A 22,790-nucleotide genomic window follows, 5' to 3' on the forward strand; every position below is an offset into this window, starting at 1 on the left:
CCTGACATCTCCAGGTATGGCAGAGAAAGATTCCCTTTTTGAAATTCTGAAGAGCTGCTGCCAAGCTCAGCAGAAGGCTGCTTTTTATGCTTACAACCATTTCCCTCAATATTCTAAAAATCACATTACTATGTTTTGCCCGCTCAAGGGAAACATATGTGCACACATGCTCCCACTTGTCTTTGTATGCTTGAGTATATTTCCCATCAAAAGTGGAGTGAGAGTGGGATTGTAAGGCTTTTGTTCGTTTGCCTTTCCCGCCATTGTTATCTCTCTTTTGCAGCTTAGGCATACCCACCCACACCCCACTGTCATCCTTTCCTGAGTGATTCCAACCAATCCTGGCCGACATAATAAATGCAGTGACATAACACACAGCAGCCAGTCAGATTTGGCTGCAGGACTGTGCCCCAAAGCCAATTCAATTCAATTCAATGAACAAGGTATCTGGTTAAAGCCCTTCATCAACCCAATGGGGCAATGATTTACAGGGGTCAACCATGTTCACAAAGTACCCCAATATCAGCTAAGCTCCTGTCACTTATGATGCTGGGTGCATACGAGGGGGCTTTAAAGGCCCAACCCATTTGTAATTAATCCATTTCCCCTTGATGATAATAATAATAATGTTTTTATTAGTTCCACAGCCACTCTGGTGAACTACTGGCCCAAATGAATCTACCACCTTTACCAGCCTTCTCCCTTGAGAAGCTCTCCTCCTATCACCTCCAGCTTGGTGCAACTTCTGTTTCCGCAAAGGACCAGAAGCTGCTTCCTAAGAGAGGCCTGGCTTAGGCACATTGTCAGTCTACGGAATGTTATCAAAGCTGCATTTTTGCTGGAAGCAAGACTCAGCAGCCAAGGTCTCCTTGTTGCCCCACTTCCAAAATGCTCCTGAAGAAATTAAAAACCCATTCCTATTCAATACTTACACTGTCCCAAGCTTGCTTTCAGTCTTTGAATCTTTATTACCATAATAATAACATACACTTTTTTTTTACTTTTTTTTTACAAAAATGAACAGAAAAAACAAAACAAACAAAGACAACAACCCTGGGGAATTATGAAGCAGCCTGGTTTTGAAATGCTCTACCTTCCTCCATTGTCAAGTTCAGTATAAAACAAGATACTATTTATACATATACACACAGAAAGAGAGAGAGAGATATTATTATTATAATTATTATATATATATTTATAAAATAACAAATGGAATCAGAAATGTATAAAAAGGTCACTCTGGCCAGGTACTTCTCTTGCAGGTATTTACATCCAGGGTCATAAGGGCAAGTAGTAAGGCAGTGAGAAAATGTAAGGTTATGTGTGTGCTTGTGTGTAGGCATATTTGGTAATATCCATATGCAATTGTGACAGTCTCTTGTTTGCTAGTTTGGCAGTTCAGAGAGCCAAGACAGGCAATGGGTCGTTCCCCTGCCTGAAAGAAGTTGGTTCTTCCCTAAGTGCGGAAAAGTAAAAAAGCTCAGTATTGATTGCCTGGCAGAGGATCATAATAAAAATAAAGTATAAAACAACAGCAACAGCAACTCCTCAATGGACAGTTCCACATTCACACTGAGAATGGATCTTCAAAGCAATCTTCACATGTGGAGCCTTGGTTCTGTCTCTCTCTTGCTCCCTCCCTCCAAAAGGGAGGGTGTTCAAGTTAAATGCTTTGAGCTGATGGTTTGACTATGGGGTGGTTTGCTAGTGGATCGAGCTCAGTTTCACAAGTGGCCTCCCAGCAGAAGTGTAGCCTTTTTGAGTCCTTAGAGCTCCTTGAGGGTCACCTGGAACTTGTCCTCTGCTTCAACTACGTCAAGTAAAAAAGCCATGTGGTTGCTGTAGTGTTGAATTATGTTGTTGTCCATATTCACCAGGATTCTGGAAAAGAAGCAGAACAGAGAGGCTCAGCTCAACAACCAATCCTTCAACAGCTCCCCATTGGAAGTCCCTCAAAGATGGGGAAACCCTGCAATTTTCTGAGGTGGAGAATTGCACTATAAGATCAAAACAATGTTCTTTGGCGGAGAGCCATAGTACTTCTCTCTTAGGGGGCTGACTGCCATTTTGAAAGGAGAAATGAATTCCCACCCCACCCTCTAGGGCAAGCTTAACTAAGCATCTGTTGAGGGCAGGGGGTGAAGAGGATGGCCTCTCCAAATGACATATGTACACTTGCTTGTATCCAATCAAATGACAAATGCTCTTTAACTACAATATGGATAGTGGAGTGACTTGCTTCCACTTTCTGCTCTGTTCTGGTTGGAGAGGCCAGTAATCACATCCACACTGCACATTTAAAGCATCGTTCTTCGCCCAAAGAATCCTGAGAACTGTAGTCTTTAGAGGGTGCCAGGGATTGCAGCTGTGTGACAGGTAAACTACAGTTCCCAGGATGCTTGGGGTGGGTGTGTGACTATATAAAGTTCTTGTTGAGCTTTCTCATTGGTATGTCCACGACAAGCACAGTACATCAAATCACTTGATCATATAATAATAAAGCACAAAATAAAAGCCAGTTGTACAATGTTTTCTAAGTACACAAGTGTCTTGTTTAAGACCAATGATAATTTCATGAATGAAAGTTTGATTTATGGACTTTGGGGCTTAAAACCCATTTACTGCCAAACCAGCATTATAAAGGAGATCTGATAATTGATCTCTTGGCTTTATTTTTTATTGAAATGGGAAGAGACCGTGGTGGGCTTTGAATCTGATTGTAGCTAGCACCAGTGCTTGGAGGTGGAGTGTTTAACCTTTCCCCTTGTGCTATTTTCTCCAATTAAACCCATACCCATCCCAGCTACTCTGTGCAGGGCTGGTGGTGAGAGTACAGTCCCCCTGCACATATAGTATGGGAGGGGAGAGGGCTATGCACTTATGCCCCAGGACCTTTGCTCCAATCAAACTGGCAACCCTGTGCAACTCTATTTGAGTAAACATAAATCTGGGAAATTGATCACAGAACTCCCATGTATCGTGTGGTTTAGCTCTTACCTACCAGGAACAAGTCATTGTAATCATAGAGCATACACACCCTTCAAGCTACAATTCAAGGAATGTCAGCCAGCCTCAGATACAAGGGGGAAAATCCCAGGCCCATAAAGTCGGAACTGGATAGATTATTGTCATATTTTAAATTTCTCAACTGCAACCAGTTCTCTCTCTCCTTGTAGTGCACAGAGAGAGGCATTTTATATGGACAAGTAACTGCGGAAGAATTAGAAGGTTTTCTCATGTTGTACCTGGTGGTTTTGGGTTTTTTGTTTTTTTAGAAAAAACAAAAAACAAACCCCGGAGACTCTCTTCATTCAACATTGAAAGCTTATATATAACGACCCCTAATAAATTTTACCGCTCTTGCTGTTTCCAAAGCACAAAATTGCTCCCCTGAGGAAAGATGTCTGGGTTACATGCTACAAAAGAGGGAGCTTCCAGGTGGAGTGGTCTGAGAGTCAGGTGTGCTCTGCGCTCATGCCTGGCTCCCATAAGCCACCTGGTGTCTGTGTGCCTTGTCTGGCACAGCAAAGAGTAGCATCTAGCCAGCCACACCAAAGCATCACACTGGAGAGCACTTTAAGATACTTCCTGAACTGGTGTTCACCCCAGACTTGTACAGCTTACTACCCATTAGGTCTGATGCAGTTTGCCAGGCCCAGAGGAGGCTGATCTATTAGGGTTGATGTGCTACTGCCCCACCAAGCTCAGCATGCCCTTGGCCAGCCCTCACCTGTCTACCTCCTTAGGTATAACCAGTCCCCGGGGTTGCATTGGTTGCTGGCTTCTTCCTCCTATAAAAGCTACACTGACCGCAAGAACTCAACACAGAAGGGCGGGGGAGACAAGAATTAGTCAGCACCACCTGCCATTGGCTCTGGCTTCACTTACTGTTTGGGTCCACTGTCTTCTACCCTACTGGTCTCAAGGGGCTCCACCCACCACTGGCCTGCCAGCCACATATAGCAGCCCAGCAGGCAGCCCCAACCTGTTTTGGAATAATCATAAGAAGGGTCTGCTGGATCATGCCAAAGGCCCACCTAGTCCAGCTTCTTGTTTTCACAGTGATCAGCTCATGGGAAGCCTTAACATGCAAAACCTGAGCACAACAGCCTTCTCACCTGCAGCTGCGAGCAACTTGTATTTTGGGGTATATTGCCTCTTGACAGTGAAGGCAGAACATATAGCCTTGTCCTCCATAATTTGCCTAACCATCTTTTAAAGACATCCAAGTTAGCGGCCATCACTACCTCTGCAGTGAGAAAATCCCATAGCTTAATTCTGTACTGTGTGAAGAAGTCCTATCCTGTGTCCATCTGGAACCCTCCAACATCTAGCTGCCTTCAGGAACACATTTTAAGTAGTCTCAACTGAGTAAATGAGCCACTTCTTTTCCCTGTTACAGGTGCCTTACCAGTTTTCTTGTTTTTTCAAACAACTGGCAGGCCACAATTGTGGCTGATTAGTCATGCTTGGTGAGTTATGTACGTTGGCCTTATTCTCTCTCTAGCCTGATGCTCTCATCACCACCCACAAGCTACTGAGGGCCTCCTTTCCCTTCTCCAAAGCCCTGCTCAGCTGTGGGCTGCATCAGGCACACCCTCTAGTGCTCGGCAGTTCTGCTGCTTTGCCTCTCTTTTCAGCCCAAGCCCTGGACTGGGTCCAACGAAAGCAATGAGCTCATCTGCCAAGCATTGATTGGGAGGTGCGGGGGAGAACCTGGGATACTCGATTGTATCTCACTCACAAGGAGGCCTTCAAGGAAACAGAGGAGAGAAAGTTTGGCAATGGAGGAGATGTTCCTCACCTGTCAGACAAGGGGAGAAGGGCTGCGGTTTGTGGAGGACCTGGGGCGGTTCAGAGACACAGCTGCTTCTTTCAGAAGCCGCTCTGGAAAACCTCAGCTAGCTCATTCCCATGGAATTAAAACCTGCCCCTCCAAAAGTGGAGGGCCTCTTTGCCTGTTCTGCAGATGAAGCCGACCCACGTCAGTCAGATAACCCTCCTTTGATGGGATGAAAGGCTTCCCTCACCCAGCTCATACAGGTGCTTTTTTTTAAGGGGCTACAGTAGCTTCCCTTCCAGCGCCACTATCAGTCTAGGCCCAAGCTTGATGTAATGCGGCAACAACTGTGGGAACAAGGGCAGCAAACTTCCACTGGTTGGGAGCCAATCTGAAGCATGGGGCAGGGTGTTGGAGGCCCAAGTTTTAATCTCTGCTCAGCCATGAAACTCTTCGAATGAATTTGGGCCAGCTGTGTTTGCCTAACCTACCTCACAGGGTTGCTGGGAGGATAAGGTGGGGTGATTGACACACCCACACACCAGCTCACCATCCAAAATGCCAATGTGATGAATGACAGTGATTATAATCAACTGAAGCTTAAGTGGGAAGGAACGATACAATATTAAAAAGTGGCCTTTCTAACATAGCGCTAAGTTTTGGTTTGGTTTAGCCAAGGTTTGTTCAACAAACCATGAGCCATCTCACAGGTGAGCAAACAAGCCATGGCTCATTTCGACAAAGCTTGAGTTGCTTTCAAGATGTTCCTGCTTCATGCCTCTGTAGCTTGGTAAAGGGGCGACCAAACACACCATGGTTAAACAAGGCTGCTGGCGTCAGACAGGCTACCAAACCATAGTTAAAACAAGCCACGTGTCATCAATGAACTATGGCTTCACATCATGGTTTGTTGCCAGGAAATAAGCCATGGTTAGTCTGCTGAGCTAGTTTCCAGATGCTGAAACACATCAAATTTTGCCTAAACTAACAATGGCTTAGCATTATCTGTGAGCAAGGCCAATGTGCTTTTCATGTGTGCTGTGTATGCAACCTGAGTCTCTTGTCATCAGTAACTTCCCAGGTTCTGGCCACTTGAACCAAGGACTTGCCAACCCATTATGAGCTATCATGCCATATTAGGTCTTCCTTGATTGGGATTATTAGAGCGAGGGAGGAGTCATTTCATGAAGACATGATGGTGGAGGCAGCAGATTTTTCAAGGGCAAGTTGGAAGTACTGAACCTTCCTGCTGTCACATAGCTGCAGTTGGTTGTCCAGGGATCTCATGCAAGAGTGCTGGTCTTTTTCCATTTCAGTTTGCTGCTGACCAGGTCAGGGTTTGGTGGTTTCATTTATAAGCTTGTGACTTTGCATTCAGTTAATTGCACAGCAATTTGGATAATGAGCTTGTTTGTAAGTGAAAGACCTTTAACACCAGTCTCTGTTGTGTTTGCTGAGCTTGCTCATTTCTATTCAGAGCACAGAATTGCTAAGAGGAAAACTCAAACCTCTCTTTGGGCTCTACGCTTGGAACTTCACCTAATTCCAACAAACATGTGATTTCACAAACACATGTTTGCCCATTAACTGATGTGGAGGGACCAGCCAAGAAAGGATAATCAGCAGGTGAGGAAAGACTGTTCTGTCTTCAAGAATGCAGAGTAAGGCTACTTGCACGCACAAATGTCTGCATTAGTATTAGGAGGCAAACATAAAGCTAGGAACTCTGTTATTTCCTCATGAGGTATAGGACTCATGCAAGACAACCCAAAGAGGCAGAAATGATGCATGATACAGTCCTTATTGGATTGTACTATTTCAGATGGTACAGTGTTCCAGGCTCAATCCCTGGCATCTCCACTAAGAAGGGCATCAGACCACAGGGCCAATAAAACCTCTGCTCGAGATTTGGGAGAGCTGATGTCACTCAGAGGGTGCTTTCAGATGGTCACTATTTTCAGGATTAAATTAACTGGAATTTCTTGTATAACCAAACCATTTCCTGAAAATGCACAGGAAAGTGCGGGATTACACTTGCTGGATGCAACATCGTCTAATCAGGATGAATGTTCACTAAATGTTCACTTTTATTTATTAATTTTATATCCTGTCCTTCCTTCCAAAAGTGCCCAGTCCAGCAATCCCACAAGCATTATAACAATTAAAACATTAAATCAAGTAACATCCTCTCCCCAAAGAATCATTGGAGCTATGATTTGTTACAGGTATGAGGGACTGTAGTTCTTTAAAGAGTAAACCGCAGTTCCCAGGATTTGTGTGCATGTGTTTGAAATGTATGGTGTGTACATACCATCATCAACACAGCACTGTGAATGGTCACGGTAATAATTTTATATACAAGTAAGTTTTAAAACAGTGATCACTCTGAATTTCTTACATTTCTCCCCTGACTACTTCACAACTAACTTTTTTCTTCTCTCTCTCTCTCTCTCTCTCTCTCTCTCTCTCTCTCTCTCTCTCTCTCTCTCTCTCTGTGTGTGTGTGTGTGTGTAGCTATGTATACCTTTCAATACTCCATACATCTGATGAAGTGGACTCCAGTACACAAAGATTTACACATATTGCCCATCAAAGTTTATACAATGATAAAAAAATTAGACTTTAAGACTGTGTTGTTCTTGTTGCAACTGAGGAACATAGAATCTACATCTCTGGAAACCAGGGTCTGGTGCCATGAGAAAACATTAAGTGAAGCACCATGCAAAAATAACAAAGCTATTTTTCCTACAAAACCCCAAGGGGCAACAGCGATAGAACTCTCCTGTCCCTACCATGGGCTAGAAAGAGCTGCAGTTTTCCAGACACAACAAGATTAGGAGAAAGGGGAAGGAAGGGTCAGCCGCCCCATGACAAACATGCTAAACTTGCTCCTTGTCTTACAACATGGGGCAGGTGGGCAAGAGCAAAAAAAGATTAGCAACAGTCTAGCCCCCTCCCCCTGATCTATTTCTTTTGTCTTCTCCCAGACTCAAATGGCAAGGTGGAATGCAAAAGATCCTTAAGCCCAGCAGGGAAGCTGCTCTATTGTTCAGCCTGGGGGGAAGAGTTAGGTAGAGATTGCTAGGCCCCAAACAGAAATCGGTTACCTGAGGCTGCATACACAGCTATACCTTTAAGGCACATTCAAAGCGTATTCCTCCACCCCATCATATAAGTTATCAACACTGTTGGCTTCATTAACTATGAACCCAAAAAAATCAGGGATCCCCTCCAAACCATCTGTAAGGTTGTGTAATCTTTTTGTAGGGTGAAGCCTGCATTTTGTATCTCTCTCCCCGCCCCGCCCACAAACCGAGTAATTAATACATCAAAACCAGGGTTCATAGTTAACATCCGGAAATCCAACATTGTTCGATTAAGCCGACATTATTCTTTGTTAAGGCTTGCTGGGAATGGTAACTTTGTGAGGGGTAAACTACAGTGCCCAAAATCCTCCAATGGGGCTTGAGGCAGAAAGCTGGGGCGCAAGGCAAGACAGTCCTCACATCTCCCCCAAGGTCACATTGATTAAGCTAATTGTTCCATCTCTGCTGGTAGCTACAAGTTGAGGTGGAGTGGGGTATCCGGCACCCCCAAATTAAGAGGCAAGAGGTGCTCAAATTATATGCAAACTCATTGTGGAGGCATTGATCCTAGTGATGAGTGTAACAACGTATAGGCCAGCTGTTTGGCAGAGCTATAGCTATGTGGGGGCTAGCCAGGTTTTTTGCCCCAGGCGAAACCTCTGGAGGGGAGCCATTGGGGCTGCCAGCCTGTGTGTGTGTGTATGCAAATGCGTGTGGGGGGGGCGCCAAATTGGATCTTCAACCTGGGTGAAGATTAGCCTCATTTCGCGCCCACATTTGGCTCATGGTTTTCTGTTTTAGCCAAAAAGTCACAGTATTAGGTCTCACAGAGTTTAATGTCCCTGACTGCAGGCAATGTCCATTGAATTTGAGCTTCAGGTGCTCCGGCTTGGGTGATAGCATCTAAAACAACTAAGTGCTGTATCTGTACCAAAATTAGTCACCCTGGTGGGATCACACACAGACACACACTTTCCATCCAAGACTGCATTGTTCCAGTGTCATCTGCCACTAGGAGTCAGAGGGTTACTCTGACCCTGCTAGCTTTGTGAAACAAACACTGGTGCCCTGGTGATTGAGATAAGGTAAACCTGTTGAGACCTCAGGCAACTACCTTGGGAGATAACAAAATACCCAACAAATTAGCCAGGTTATTCCACTTGTGTACATATACACACACTTCTTGGTAATTCCTTTTCCATAGGATAATCTGGCCATACTACTGAGAAGCCAACAGGATTGCTAGGCCTTGTACGCCCCACAGCCATGGGCAGACCTTCTGCATCTGGCTTTTTCCAAGAGCTCCCAAGGATCAGGAACCTATTTCAGCCTGAGGGCAGCATTCCTTTGTTGGCCAACCATGGGCAGAACAAAAAGTGGGTAGGGCAAGAGTCAAAGTGGGTGGGGCAGCAGATGTCACTCTTACCTCTGACCCTAGGCGACATACCAGCTATGCAAAAGCAAGTAGTTTCTACCCACCACCACCCATTTCTCCATCCAGGCAAGCAAGAGGCATTATATCCCAGTTCCATGATACTTCTCAGCCAGGCAAAAGCACTCTAGGAAGGTGTTGGGCAAGGCTTCTGAGGGCTTGGCCTGGGGAAGAGTACTGAGGGCCAGAGAGGGGCCTGAGTGGCAACATGGTGGGAATGTGGAAGAGGACCTTTTTTGGTGGCCACTCCCATACTTTGAAACTCTCTTCCTAGAGAAGCTAGACTGGCTCTCCCCTTATTGTTCTCCCACTGTTATTCCTGCAGGGCTTTGGGAAGCGGTCGCTTTTAAGGAAAGGGCTTTCATTCACACTGTGTTGTGTTGTTTTTACTCACTTTGTTTACTAGATTTTATAGATTTGCTTTACATTGTTTTAATTCTATTATAGTGAATTACATTGAAACTATTATCTTTTATATGTTTTTAGCTTTCTGTGTTTTATCCGTGTTTGTTTTAGTTTTTATAAGCCACATTGAGTCCCAGTTTTTGGGGAAAGACAGGATGATGATGATGATGATGATAATAATAATAATAATAATAATAATAATAATAATGATGATGATGATGATGATGATGATGTAGTATCCCCAACCTTGCTTTAGGCAATCTGATCTGGGCCAAAATTACTTCCCTCCCTAAATGATGATATTCTTAGTCGCTCTCCTCACAAAAGTGACCCAAAGTGACTTTCATCAAAATCAATTAAAACAAATGCAGAAATCATAGAATTGTAGAGTTGGAAGTGACCCTAAGGATCATCCAGCCCAACCCATTGCAATGCAGAAATCACAATGGAAGCATTCCTGACAGGTGGCTATAACCAATGAAATTCAAAGAACACAACTATACAGACGGGTCTTGCACATCCGCCCCCAACTAAAAAACGGCCAGTGATGATCTATCAGGTTTTGGTCATGGACAAAAGCACCACCTCCCACCATGCTCAAAACAGCCCTGACCTTTATTGGATAATATTTATCTAGGGACAAAAGCCTGCTGTACTATAGTTACAGCTATAGTCATCATGATGGCTCTTTGATACCCAGAGGATGAATGCTAGTTACCATGGAACAGCAGCAGGAGACAGCAGTTACCTGCATGAGTTAGCCCCTGTGGGAATCTGAGTCCTGGATTTAGATAGGTCATTAGTCTGATCCAGCACGGCTGGACTTAAGTTCTTCATGGAGGTGCACAGAACTCTTCCTCAGAACCAGTACCACAACAGCGCTGAAGGCTGGTAAGAAGTTCTGTTGGTTTCTAAAGCCTGCATACTCAAGGACTACTCCCATGCTGAAATTGTCTTGCCTGTTTTCTAGTACAGCACCCACTGTCTATGTTACAGTGCAGAAAGTCACAGAGTGGAGCAAACCACACAGAGTAAACATGGATGGGCCATCACTTACCCTCGCTTGCATTTTTTATAGACTTTATAGATGCTCTCTTCAGGCAGACCGTATTTTTCTGAAATCTGGAAGAGAAAAATAATATTCTGTCAATACTGTTGCACCCTACGAGAGGCATCCCCCCAGTGGATAATGTTCTAGCAGTAAAGGGAACCACTGCAGGCAATGCTGGAATCTCTGACCTACTGAGCCTGTAATCTTTTGCATTTTTATTTTATTGTACACCGTTTCAATAGTTTTGGTAGCAAAGCAGTATATAAATCTGAGGATAAGATTAAAATTAAAATAATTATTTGGGAGCAGCCCAAACCTCTCTCCTGCAATCCCTTTTCTGACGCTTTCCCAAAGGCGGTTCTGTAAATTGATATTTCCCCCCCAAAGTGCTGTTTGCTCTTTTCCAATGTAAAAGTGTGCAAAACCAACACACACACACAAGCACAGCCATAAAAAACGGCTATCAGATAATTTCAGACGATTGTTTGCTTTATTCCCCACCTCAGCAAAGAAGAGCTGGGGTTATCAGGAATGGTGCTGATAGACATCACAGAAATATGCTTCGCATTGTGTGCTCTGCAAACACTGAGAAGCGGGGAGGGGGCGGTGGGAGAGAGAGAGAGTTTCCAGCCAGCCCAAGGGAAAGGAAGTGAGGTGCAGAGGAGAAAAGCCTAACCAGAAAAACTTTCTCCACCTGGGAAACTGATTGGAGAAGGGGTGTTTAACAGTGCAAAATATGAAAGTCATCACCATTAAAACAACATCAACCAAAAGATGCACTTGGCAGGGGGCTGTAGTTGGCTGTAACTTTCTGCATTGTGTAAAAGAGCCCCCATACTGGTCAAGGTCAGAACAGGCATATTGTAATCCAATATGCAATATGCATTCAAATATAACACTCCAAAAGTGATTGCACTACACTATTGGCATCAGTGCTGGCCCACGACCTTTGACTGACCAAGGCAGAAAAGCCTCATTACGCAACACAAAATCTTCTGCACAAGCCTCACTGGGCCTGCTGGGACCTTAAAGTAGCTCTTAGCTCTTCCAATGGAGATTCTGCAGAAGAAGGCCCTGCATGTCATGTAGTGTAGGGGTTTAAAATGTTGGATTAGGATCTAGGAGACTAAGGTTCAGAATCCCCACTCAGCCATGAAGCTCACTGGGTGACCTTGGGCCTGTCACTGTTTCTCAGCCTAACCCACCTCACAAGATTGTTGAGGCGAGAAAATGGGGAAGGGGGAGAACCATTTATGCCACCTTGAGCTCTTTGCAGGAAAAGCGGGATATAAATGCAACAACTCCCCCCAAAGTATTTACTATTACTTCATTAGGTAGCCTAGTAATTTTATGTAGCAGAGATGACAGGGGCGGGGAAGAGATAGGGGGGAAACTTACAGCATTCCTCAGGCCTTTGAGGTCTGGCGTCTTCAGCATGAGAGCATCGAAAACCTCCTCCGATTCTCTTCGTACATAGAGCAAGACTGAAATGTAGGAAACAGACAGGTGTCACGTGTGGGCTCAGCCTTCAAGAGTTGGTCATTTCTAACCACACAGAGGCTACATATATACACTCCTGTTTACTCTGCATCCAGTGCACTCTCGCCACTGTTTCTGGATGCGATGTACACACAGTGTTAGCCACAATTTATATCTATACTCTCGTTTCTTATGAAATTAGGGCTATGTACACATTACTGGCTTAAAATGCAGTGAGGTTGTCTCCCCATTCCAGACACTGTGTTTTAAGTTGCATTTATATGGTGCTTTACACACCAGAGAATCGGTGGGGATGCCTTCACCCAATGCACATTTACCCAATTGGTTTCCCCACACTTGCAACTCCCCCCCCCCCAGCTCCTATTCTGTGAAGCTGTTATCTGTGCATGTGTTGTCATCTGCACAGGTACAACAGCAGTCTCAAATGTACACACCTCAGTTAATGCAGCTTAGGCTTTCAAACTGGATAGAAGCTGGTTTGAGAGAAATCACATCAAGCAGCAGTATCTCTCAGGAAACTACAGGATAGATATGGATTGTGGGTAATGTCATGTGTACCCGGCTTCAAACACCAGCGAGCACGCTGGAGTCAGAGTACTGTATTTTTCCATGTATTAGACAATGTTTTTCTATACATGGATAGTGGTTTTTGGCAACCCCTCAAAAAAAGCTCAACAACTCTGGGCAATCGCCCCCTCATTTCCTTAATTTGGAGTCCCCCAAAATAGGGGTCGTCTTATACATGGGGGCATGTTATACATGGAAAAATACGGTAAATGGCAATGTGTGTACAGCTATATTAAAAATATAGCTCCTCTTCTTAGTCTGCTGAGACTTTGGAAGTGCCAGTTAGTTGTCCTTCACCCCACCAAGTTGCCCCATGGTAAGATCCTCAAGTTGAGATCTCCTTTCTGGGCCTTGCCTTCAGTGCCATTTTTCATGGGCACTTGCTGTTTATTCCCTCACATTTTGTAAGCCCACAAGGCTCTTTCCTCATCTGTTCCACCTGAGGTTGTTGTTTCTATCTATAGCTTGGTGTGGAGGTATGTGTATGCGTAATCTCTGAGAGCAATATTACCTCGTTGAGGGTCTTCCTCTTTGGCTTGCTTTGAAGCTAAAGGGTCAAATTCATCAGGAAATGAAGGGCAGCTCCTCTTTAAAGGCAACCTTAGTGAGGAAAATGAAAGTTCAGAAGATTCCAGGATGGGCACCAAGATTCAGAAACAAGTGGTTCAAATGTCAGTACTGATGCATTGTTAAAGAACAAAAACAAAAACACAGCTTTCCTTCATTTCCACAGGGCCAATGCAGAAAATGTCCTAGTGGATTGTGCCCCATGGAGAAGGTCCCTCTGGTCTCCTTCTCTGCCACTCCAAATCCAATTCCTCACATTGCCCAACAGGTAAGGACACCAATGATGCTGAGCATTCTTCCTGCATCTCCAACCATTTCCTTGTGGAAGGCTAGGTTGTGGCAGAGTTCAGAGTAGAACTACTGAAGTGAATTAACATTACTAACTTAGGTAGGTTCATCCATTTCAATGGGTCTACTTTGAGTACAACTTCTTTGGACACAACCCAGAGTATCTATCCTTGCCCTCAGTCTCACAGCACTTCAGCATAGCTCCTGTTCATTTGGTTTCAACAGGATTCTCACCACTTTTATATATCCTGCATTTATTCCATTAGGGACCTCAAGATCTGGTAGACATCAACTTTGCAGGGCTGAAAGCAGCTGATGCATCAAACTTCCTGTGGTTAATTGGGTCTGGGTTTGGTCAGTGTCTGGATCAGAGGCCTACTTATGTGGCCTTGACAAGACTCCCAGAGAAAGATGGGATAGAAATAAAATCAAAATGGGAAGTGGGAATAGGGCCAATGGGCTGTCTAATTATGCAAGAATATCTTGGACATGTGAGCCAAAGGGGGGATGAATCCATATTTTGTACCTGCTAGAGTCATGTGGAACACCAGCGGTGGGTAATGCCTGTTGGGAAAAAAGAAAAGAGAGATGCTTTAGCCCTTTGAGATTAAAAATGCCCCAAACTTTTTGGGGCAAAAGCATTGTGGCCTCTCAGAAGGAAATCTTCTTCAGACTTCTTCAGACTTGGGTTGTATTCACCCAAGTCCTACTCAGAGTAGATCCCCTGAAAGTAATGAATCTAAGTTAGTCCCATCTATTAACTTCAGTGGGTCTACTCTGAATAGGACTAGCATTGAATACCAGCCTGTGTGATAATTTAAAAGATAAATGGGGTGTACTTATTAGTTATGCATGCCCAAGGTACTGATTCCTTGTCTTAAGAAAAGGGGGGGGGGTAACTGACTTTGTATTTATAATGTTGTTATGGTTACAGTGAGGTTTAAGAACAACATCCAGAAAATAGAACAGTCCCACAGCAGCCTGCTTTTGCAATTTAATCATGAACCTATCTGAGAGTATACCTTTCAATCCTCTCCCTCCCCTGCTTAAATTGTGCTTCTGTGGCCAGACACTCTCCACTCCTGCTCTCTAATCTCCTCACATCTTTATATGAATCCATTTTGACTTTTAAATTCCTCCTCAAAGCCTGCACTTTCCTTGCTAGGTATCTCTAGACAGACAGTGAGCAGATATCTACACTACAAAGAAGAGAAGAAGAAGAGTTTGAATTTGATATCCCGCTTTATCACTACCCGAAGGAGTCTCAAAGCGGCTAACATTCTCCTTTCCCTTCCTCCCCCACAACAAACACTCTGTGAGGTGAGTGGGGCTGAGAGACTTCAAAGAAGTATGACTGGCCCAAGGTCACCCAGCAGCTGCATGTGGAGGAGCGGAGACGCAAACCCGGTTCCCCAGATTACGATACTACTGCTCTTAACCACTACACCAAACTGGCTCTCAAACTTAGGTTTAGTTTTAAACCAGTTTATTCATTTATGGCATCCCTCACAGAATGCTGGGAATTGCATTTTCAGGACATGACAAGTTCTGTCATGGAGCTCTATTACACAATTAAGTTCCCAGGGTTTCCAGGGAGAGGGGAAATACTTCTTCTTCTTTTAAAAAAGAACAGAAGTCTGGGGGGGGGGGTTTAGAACTGGCCTTAATCAGTCACTTTCTTGATGCTATGCCTTGCACTCCCGTATCTCTTTTTTGCTTCACACAAAATTTACAGTGCAGCGTTTAAACCAAGGCTGGGAATCTGTGGCCTTCCAGATGTTGTGGGACTCCAACTCCCATCAGCCCAAGCCAACATTGGCCAATGGCCAGGGATGATCGGAGCTGGAATCCAACAACGTTTGAAGGGTCGCAGGTTCCCCATCCCCAATTAAAACAGCATGCCTCTTCTCCCAAAATCCCTACTCTTGCAGTTGAAAGGTTCCTTTGAAATAAATGAAAATTGAGTCTTGATGCCTAAAATAAAGATAATGGCATTATTAATGGCGGCTTCCTTCCATTCCTGTAGCAGCAGGATGTTTCACTGCCTTAAGAGGTATTTGAAGGCAACATGCAGTGGGAGCTGTAAGGGGTAGGGGCAGCCTGTCCCATTTTGCTGCCTGAGGTGAAACAGGAAGGTGCTGGCCTGCCCACGTGCTGTGTGTTGCTGGTCCTGCTTACCAGGGTCACATGGCTGCGACTTCCTGGTTCCAGCACGATTGTGTGATAACAGCTCAAGATCACGTGAGAGCCCCATGAGATCGCATGGAGGCCTCACACGGCTCTCATAAGATTTCTCCAGAACCCAGAAGTTGCCACAGCTACTTCTCCTTGGTGTCTCATGGATGGGCTGGCTATGGTAAGGGGGACTTACCGTTCCACATCTCTGGAGGTTTGAAAAGTGGACGTTTGGAATAAACAGGACGGGCTGGGTTTCCAAGTCAGCCTGTGGCTTGAGATACGTTATTTCATTGCCTCGGAAGCCCGAAACCAAACAGCTTTTCAGACCTGGAAGGAAGAAGAGAAACTTAGTTTTCCACCATGTTTGTTGCTATAGAGACTCATCAAGAAGGGGAGTGGCGGAGACTCATCCAAGCCATGGGTGCTTTAGCTGAGATTCCTGCATTGCATGACCCTCAGGGTCCCATCCAACTCTACAGTTCTATGATTCTAAGTAATGAATGCCTCAGTTTGCAAGATTAGGACAAGACCAGCCTTCCCCAATCTGTTACCTTCCAGTTGCTTTGGACCACACACTCATCAGCCCCGGCCAAAATGTCTGGAAAGCACATGGTTGAGGAAGACTGGGCAAGAAAGAGGGGACCTATGAGCACCCTCCCAAAGTCTTTCCCTTTGGTTAAAAGCAGCTAAGCAGTGAAGGAAATACTCAAACTGCAGCATCCTCATCCTTCAAAACCTGCACTTATCCGAATTTTGCAATGCAGTTCTCTATAGTCAACTAATGAGCACAGAAATGCATATAACTGGGGTGTAGTTTGTATAAAAATGTGTAATATTAGTGAAGACAACATACAAGAAAGAATTATGGTAGGGAATATTGCTTTGCAAAAAAATCCACATATTCAGAGAAATTTGCCAGTGAATTTTCACGTGGCCTTGAAAAAAATGATGTGGAAAGGTAGAGAACTGGAGTTAAGATTAGAAAAATGAGAAGCTGAAAGAAACCCAAACTGACTCATTGACCAGCCCTTACTCTCTGCCCAAAAAACATATCCACAAGGTGGCTGAGAATTGTTTTTTTTAAAAACCAATGAGGTTGGAGGGGGGAGGAAATTCAAATGGAAAAGACAATAGAAACAGACAAAAAACAAAGCCAAAACAAAGACCCAAAGTAGAAGTCTCAGACTTCATGCAACACTAACACAATCTGATCAATCAGCACACACACTGAGCTTTCTGAAATAATAATAAAAAAAGCCTTTGGGGAACTATTTAACTGAGAGGTGGCCTGGACACTGTTTCTGGAAAGCAAGTTTCTGTAATTTTCACAATCTAATTTTCAGACAAGAATGATTAGATGTGTCTGAAGAACATTAAAAAGTCCAGAATAGAGCATAAGAGTTTCTGTCTCACCTTATTATTAGTAATAATAACCTCTAGAGCGCCTACAGTAATTAGGTGCCACACACAAATCAAAATGAAGACACCTGCCCTGCCTTCGAGCTTACAATCTCAGAGACTAGACTTATAAGAGAAAGGGAGTGGAGGGGGAGTGTTGAATGGTTTCTTTAAATGTAAAGGTTCATCATTGTTCCACCCGATGTGTATGTCTTTAAGGGGCCAGAGCAAGGGCCAGAGTAAGATAACGAGACCCAGCTTTACAGCTGTGAAACGTAGCAGGTGCTGTTGAGTGTATTTGATTAAGGTGTGTCAGCATTTGGGTGTAGTATATAAGGAGCAGCACCTAGCTCTCCCATTACCCTGGGGGATGGGTTGGTGGTTGGGTCTGGTTTGGTTGTTAATGTATTTAGTGTAAAAGGAGTTTTTGTTTTTCTTATTAAAACCTAGTTTAAGTTATTTTTGAGTCCTTTATCTTTTAATGCATGGTCTCCCCAGCAAGCTCTCTGCGCTACTAAACTGCAAACAGCCAACATCTTTGGTTATGGGCCCAGCTGCTGAGTGGATGGCTGCATATTTTTGGACTCTGAGAAAGGTTTGAAAACTCCTTCTCCTGTTAGTGTAGTTCTGTGGGTCTGGAAGAGTTCCAGAATGGTTGACCAGGTTCCTGAAGCTGAGAAGGCTCTGGTCTTCCCACAGCTAACAGATGAGAACTATAGTTTATGGTCTTTTCGGGTGGAGGCGCTTTTGACCTCTAGAGAAGTATGGACCTATGTAACTGATGACCCTCCTGACCCTGTGACTAATGCTTGGTCGAAAGGAGATGCAAAAGCCAGGGCGATAATTAATTTGGCAGTCAGCGACCAGCAAGTAGTCTATATAAGAAATAAGAAAACTGCCAAAGAAATGTGGGACAGTCTTGCAGCAGTGCATGTTAGAAAAGAGTCAGCATCTGCATTGACGTTTTTCAAGCAGTTGTACCAGACGAAGTTGCAGCCTGGTGGTGATTTGGCAGCACACTTGAGACGTCTGGAGGCAATACGCTGCGAATTAATTCGAAGGGACATGGACATACCTGATATTCAGTATGTTTTTATCATTCTATGTTCCCTTAATGAGGACTTTGATGGTATAGCTAGCCAGATATCTGCCGTTCCACCAGCACAATTAACTGTGGAAGGGGTGACGGCAAGATTAATGGGCGAGTTGGACAGAAGGGAGGCTTGTGACATAAGCACTCCTATTTCCAGAAAGAATGAGGAACGCCATATGCAAACTTGTGGTGATACAACTGTATTTAAAGCTGCCAAGTGTTGTTGGTTCTGCAATAAGCAAGGACTTTTTGCAAAGGACTGCAGATCCAAAAGAAAGCAAAGTACTCCCAAGCCTGTTTCTATTTGTCAGTCACGGTTGTCAGCCCAACAGCCGACATCGTATAGTAGAGACAGAAACGAGCCGCGAGTTTTCCATGCTAGGACAACAGATCGTAAAAGACTTAAACGTGCCAAGTGGAAGTCTTTTGTTGTGGACTCAGGAGCATCTCAGCATATTTGCAACGATCGAACCTTGTTTATTTCTTTCGAAGAGGAAATTGGTAATGTACATTTAGCCAATTCACAAGTCTTGCAGTCGCTTGGCAGGGGTACTGTTAAACTTGACTCTTTAAACATTACAATAGGGAACTGCATTTACTGCCCGTCAGTGGACAATTTATTGTCAGTAAGGTGCTTTGCTCGTCAAGGCATAACTGTGCGTTTCTTAAAGTCAATGTGTGAGTTTTTCGATGGGAACAAACGTCTATTATATGCCCGGGAATCTGATGGTTTATATAGACTGTATTTTCGCACCTACTCCCAATCGCCTATAAATTGCAGAGCAGCACAGTCAAGCCAGGGGTTGAGGAATGTAAGGCCACATTCCGGGTGTGTCCATGAGGCGCACAGAATTCTGGGACACCTGAATTTTGCTGATGTAATTAAGACAAAGAATATTGTTAATGGCCTCAACTTAAAACCATGTAAATTCTTTATGCAATGTCTATCTTGTTGCAAGAATAAGATTAAGGTTGCACGCAAGGGTAGGTGCTCAGATAGGAAAGTAACTGAGCCATTTGAGCGTGTACATTGTGATTTAGTTGGGCCACTCCCACCATCATTAGGAGGTTCTAAGTACTGGCTCACTCTGATAGACCAGTATAGTAGATATTGTTGGACTTATGCAATAGCTGAGAAGTCCCAAGCATTTGAGAAGTACAAAGTTTTTTGCAACTGGGTAAAAACGCACTTTAACAAATCAATTAAGAACCTGTTTTCTGACCGGGGCGGGGAATTTGTTTCTGAGGATTTTGAGAATTTCCTGGAAGCGCAGGGGACTACTCATGAGTTATCTTGCCCTCGAAGTCCCTGGCAAAATGGGCTTGTTGAAGTTGTGCAGCGTGACCTACAGGCAGGGGTTAAAACGTATCTGCACGATGCTAATCTGTCCAAAGACTTTTGGGCTGAAGCGCTTAATGCGTTTTGTTATGTTAGAAATCGCAGTTATCATTCTGGTTTAGATGTCACCCCCTATGAGAAGCTGTTTAAAAAACGCCCTAATCTGAAATACCTACGCATTTGGGGTTCAGATGTAACAATGCATTATCCCGCTAAGCAGAAATTGGGTGAACGTAGTGTCCAGGGACGGGCGATGGCCTCCGTTGCCCTCGGCCAAATAATTGCAGGGGTGTGTCTGGTATGGTGTTTTGTTATAATGGTTGTCCATTTGAATGGAAGTCCCAGACACAAACCATTATTTGTCTCTCCACAACAGAGAGTGAATTATGTGCATGCGTTCAGGCCACTCGTGATGTAGAATGGTATCTGCAAGTATTTGCAGACCTACAGATGCAAGTAACACTACCAGTAAAAGTTTACCTTGATTCCCAGAGCGGACTTGCTATCCTGTGTTCAGAGACCAATACGCAGCGCACTAGAGTCTTAAGGTTACGTTTACAGTTTGTAAAGAAACTAATTGCTGACGAAATGATTGTATTTGAATATGTTCCAGGTGACAATCAAATTGCGGACATTTTTACTAAAGCACTTCCAAAGGTTACACATGAAAGACATGTACAAAATATGCTTTATGTTTTTGTTCCACAATGATGAACCGCAGGGGAAATGTTGAATGGTTTCTTTAAATGTAAAGGTTCATCATTGTTCCACCCGATGTGTATGTCTTTAAGGGGCCAGAGCAAGGGCCAGAGTAAGATAACGAGACCCAGCTTTACAGCTGTGAAACGTAGCAGGTGCTGTTGAGTGTATTTGATTAAGGTGTGTCAGCATTTGGGTGTAGTATATAAGGAGCAGCACCTAGCTCTCCCATTACCCTGGGGGATGGGTTGGTGGTTGGGTCTGGTTTGGTTGTTAATGTATTTAGTGTAAAAGGAGTTTTTGTTTTTCTTATTAAAACCTAGTTTAAGTTATTTTTGAGTCCTTTATCTTTTAATGCATGGTCTCCCCAGCAAGCTCTCTGCGCTACTAAACTGCAAACAGCCAACAGGGAGAGTAGAAGCCAGAGGATAGGGATCAGCTTGACAGTGCCAAAATGAAGAGATATCTCATTCAACTGAGATCTTCTTCTCATTGGTCCCCCACTTTTGGAAGCTGTCTTTGGCTCCATACACACAGCACATCTGAATAACATTCAAAATACCCCCCCCAAAAAAGAATCATGGGAATTGTAGTTTGTGAAGGGTGCTAGAAGTGTAGCTCTGTCAGCAGTAAACTGCAGCTCCCAAGATTCTATGGAGGAAGCCAAGTACTTAAAATGCACATTAAATGTATGAATGCAGCCTCTGACTGTGTCAGACCAATGGCTCATCATAGTTGAGCCAGTGGATCAGACACTGTCCTAGGCTGCATACTATTGACACCTACTGCCAGCGGCTATCCAGGTTTCAAAGGAGGGGTCTTCCCCAACCCTACTTTGGGATGACAGGGATCAAATCCATGTCCTTTTACGTGCAATGCAGATGCTCTCCGACTGAGCCACAGCCTCTCTCCAGCGGTGCCCAAATTGCAAAACTCTCAACTTGAGGCATGTTCATCAGGCACGTTCGTTGCTAATTTTTAGGCGCCAGGCAAAGTCCGCCGGGAGCTTTTAGTCGTATTTTAAGGATCTCAATCACTGGTTTTAGCTGCTATTTTTATCTTGCCACACTCGTTTGCTCTTCTTCCACCTTTCTGTAGTTTTTATTGCTGTTTTTATTTGACATGCTGTTAATTCTGTTTTGAACGTGGAACTGTTTTGTAAGCTTCCCAGAGGGCACGTGTCAGGGCATAAGGATCCCATGAGTAAATAAATAAATAAAAACGAAAGAGGTGCGTTTGTAAAAACAACCCTTGAAATCCAGTTAGGGCCAGGCTGAGCTGACCCCAGCAGCTGCTCTTTGCTGGGATGAAGGCAGAGCAATTTCCCTGCAGCCCTTGATCCTTCTCCGGTCAGGGACTAAGGCTAGATTGCCCTTGCCTTCTTCCTCTTTGCAACCGCCCAAGGCAAGGGACTGTTGCAGCAGAGGCCTCTCTGGCAGCTGAGGGTCCTAATCACCAGGCATCTCACTCCCCGGGCCATCCTGCGCACCATGCATTCGAAGCGCACTCTGCCGGCAGCACATGACCTCACACACCCTCCCCTGAAGGCAGCGTTTATATATACAGGGCCCACACCAGCTTCCTCGCCCCCTTCTACTCACTCACCATTGTTATTGGCGTCCAGGCATTTTCCCTTCCTCCTGAACTGCTTGCGTTCATCGTCTCGCATTTTCCTCTCTGCTCCCTGCAAGGGAAGTTGAAAGAGATGAGAAGCTGAAAACTTACCAGCACAGGCAACTCCCAATTTACAACACGGCTTACGTTCCAAGGCGCCACACGTTTAAGTGCAATCGCATCTATTCGAAACACCTCGAGAAAGCCTGCAAACGCCCTTTTCGGTGATGCTTTTGTGATGTTTTTGGGTCACGTCTGGGTTTGGCGCAATGCATGCACGGCCGCGCATGTATCTGATGCGTCTGAAACGATGGCTGCCTGTATGTTGCTGTGAAGCACGTGCCTCCTGAGCATCCGTGGTATTAATAATACTGTCACTTGGGAGGAGATTGCGCCATCTCAGGAGCAAGGCCGCAGCGAGGGGGTGGTGAGGTGGGCCCCCGCCAGGGGCGCAGGCAAGGCAGGGGGCACAAAACTGGCTGGAGGAGAGGCAGAAAGAAGAGCTAATTTGTCCATGGCTAGGGGGCACAATCTGGGCGGTTCTGCCAGGGGCGCAAGATCACCTAGCTATGGCTCTGCTCAGGAGCCTGTGCACCAGACACACTGCACCTCCAGGTCCTTGTTTGCAAAGGCAACGCTGCCTAGTTTCAGGGGGAGAGGCAGGTGTTGCTTCCAGTGAAAATGGCAGCTGAGGTGGCTCCGTTAGGGGAACCGAAGCATTGCCCCACCAAACACAGTCTGCCTGCACCTGCCGGCCTTCTTGCAACCAATCTAAGTGGTAGGACTGCTTCTT

General features: G+C 44.7%; 1 protein-coding gene across 1 annotated transcript in view; it reads right to left on the bottom strand.

The window, feature by feature from the left end:
• Positions 1–944: 944 nt before the first annotated feature.
• The window catches only part of GRHL3 (grainyhead like transcription factor 3), a 52,437-nt gene continuing 30,591 nt past the window's right edge, over positions 945–22,790 (bottom strand). The window contains exons 10-16 of the mRNA XM_053398768.1: positions 21,989–22,067; positions 16,048–16,181; positions 14,203–14,240; positions 13,333–13,421; positions 12,153–12,238; positions 10,761–10,825; positions 945–1,881 (exon numbers count right to left, since the gene is read on the bottom strand). Of these exons, the coding sequence (XP_053254743.1) occupies positions 1,767–1,881; positions 10,761–10,825; positions 12,153–12,238; positions 13,333–13,421; positions 14,203–14,240; positions 16,048–16,181; positions 21,989–22,067 (606 nt within the window). The 3' untranslated portion in view covers positions 945–1,766. The remainder of the gene's footprint in view (positions 1,882–10,760; positions 10,826–12,152; positions 12,239–13,332; positions 13,422–14,202; positions 14,241–16,047; positions 16,182–21,988; positions 22,068–22,790) is intronic.

This window comes from Podarcis raffonei, chromosome 8 (genome assembly GCF_027172205.1).
Source record: "Podarcis raffonei isolate rPodRaf1 chromosome 8, rPodRaf1.pri, whole genome shotgun sequence".
NCBI lineage: Eukaryota > Metazoa > Chordata > Lepidosauria > Squamata > Lacertidae > Podarcis > Podarcis raffonei.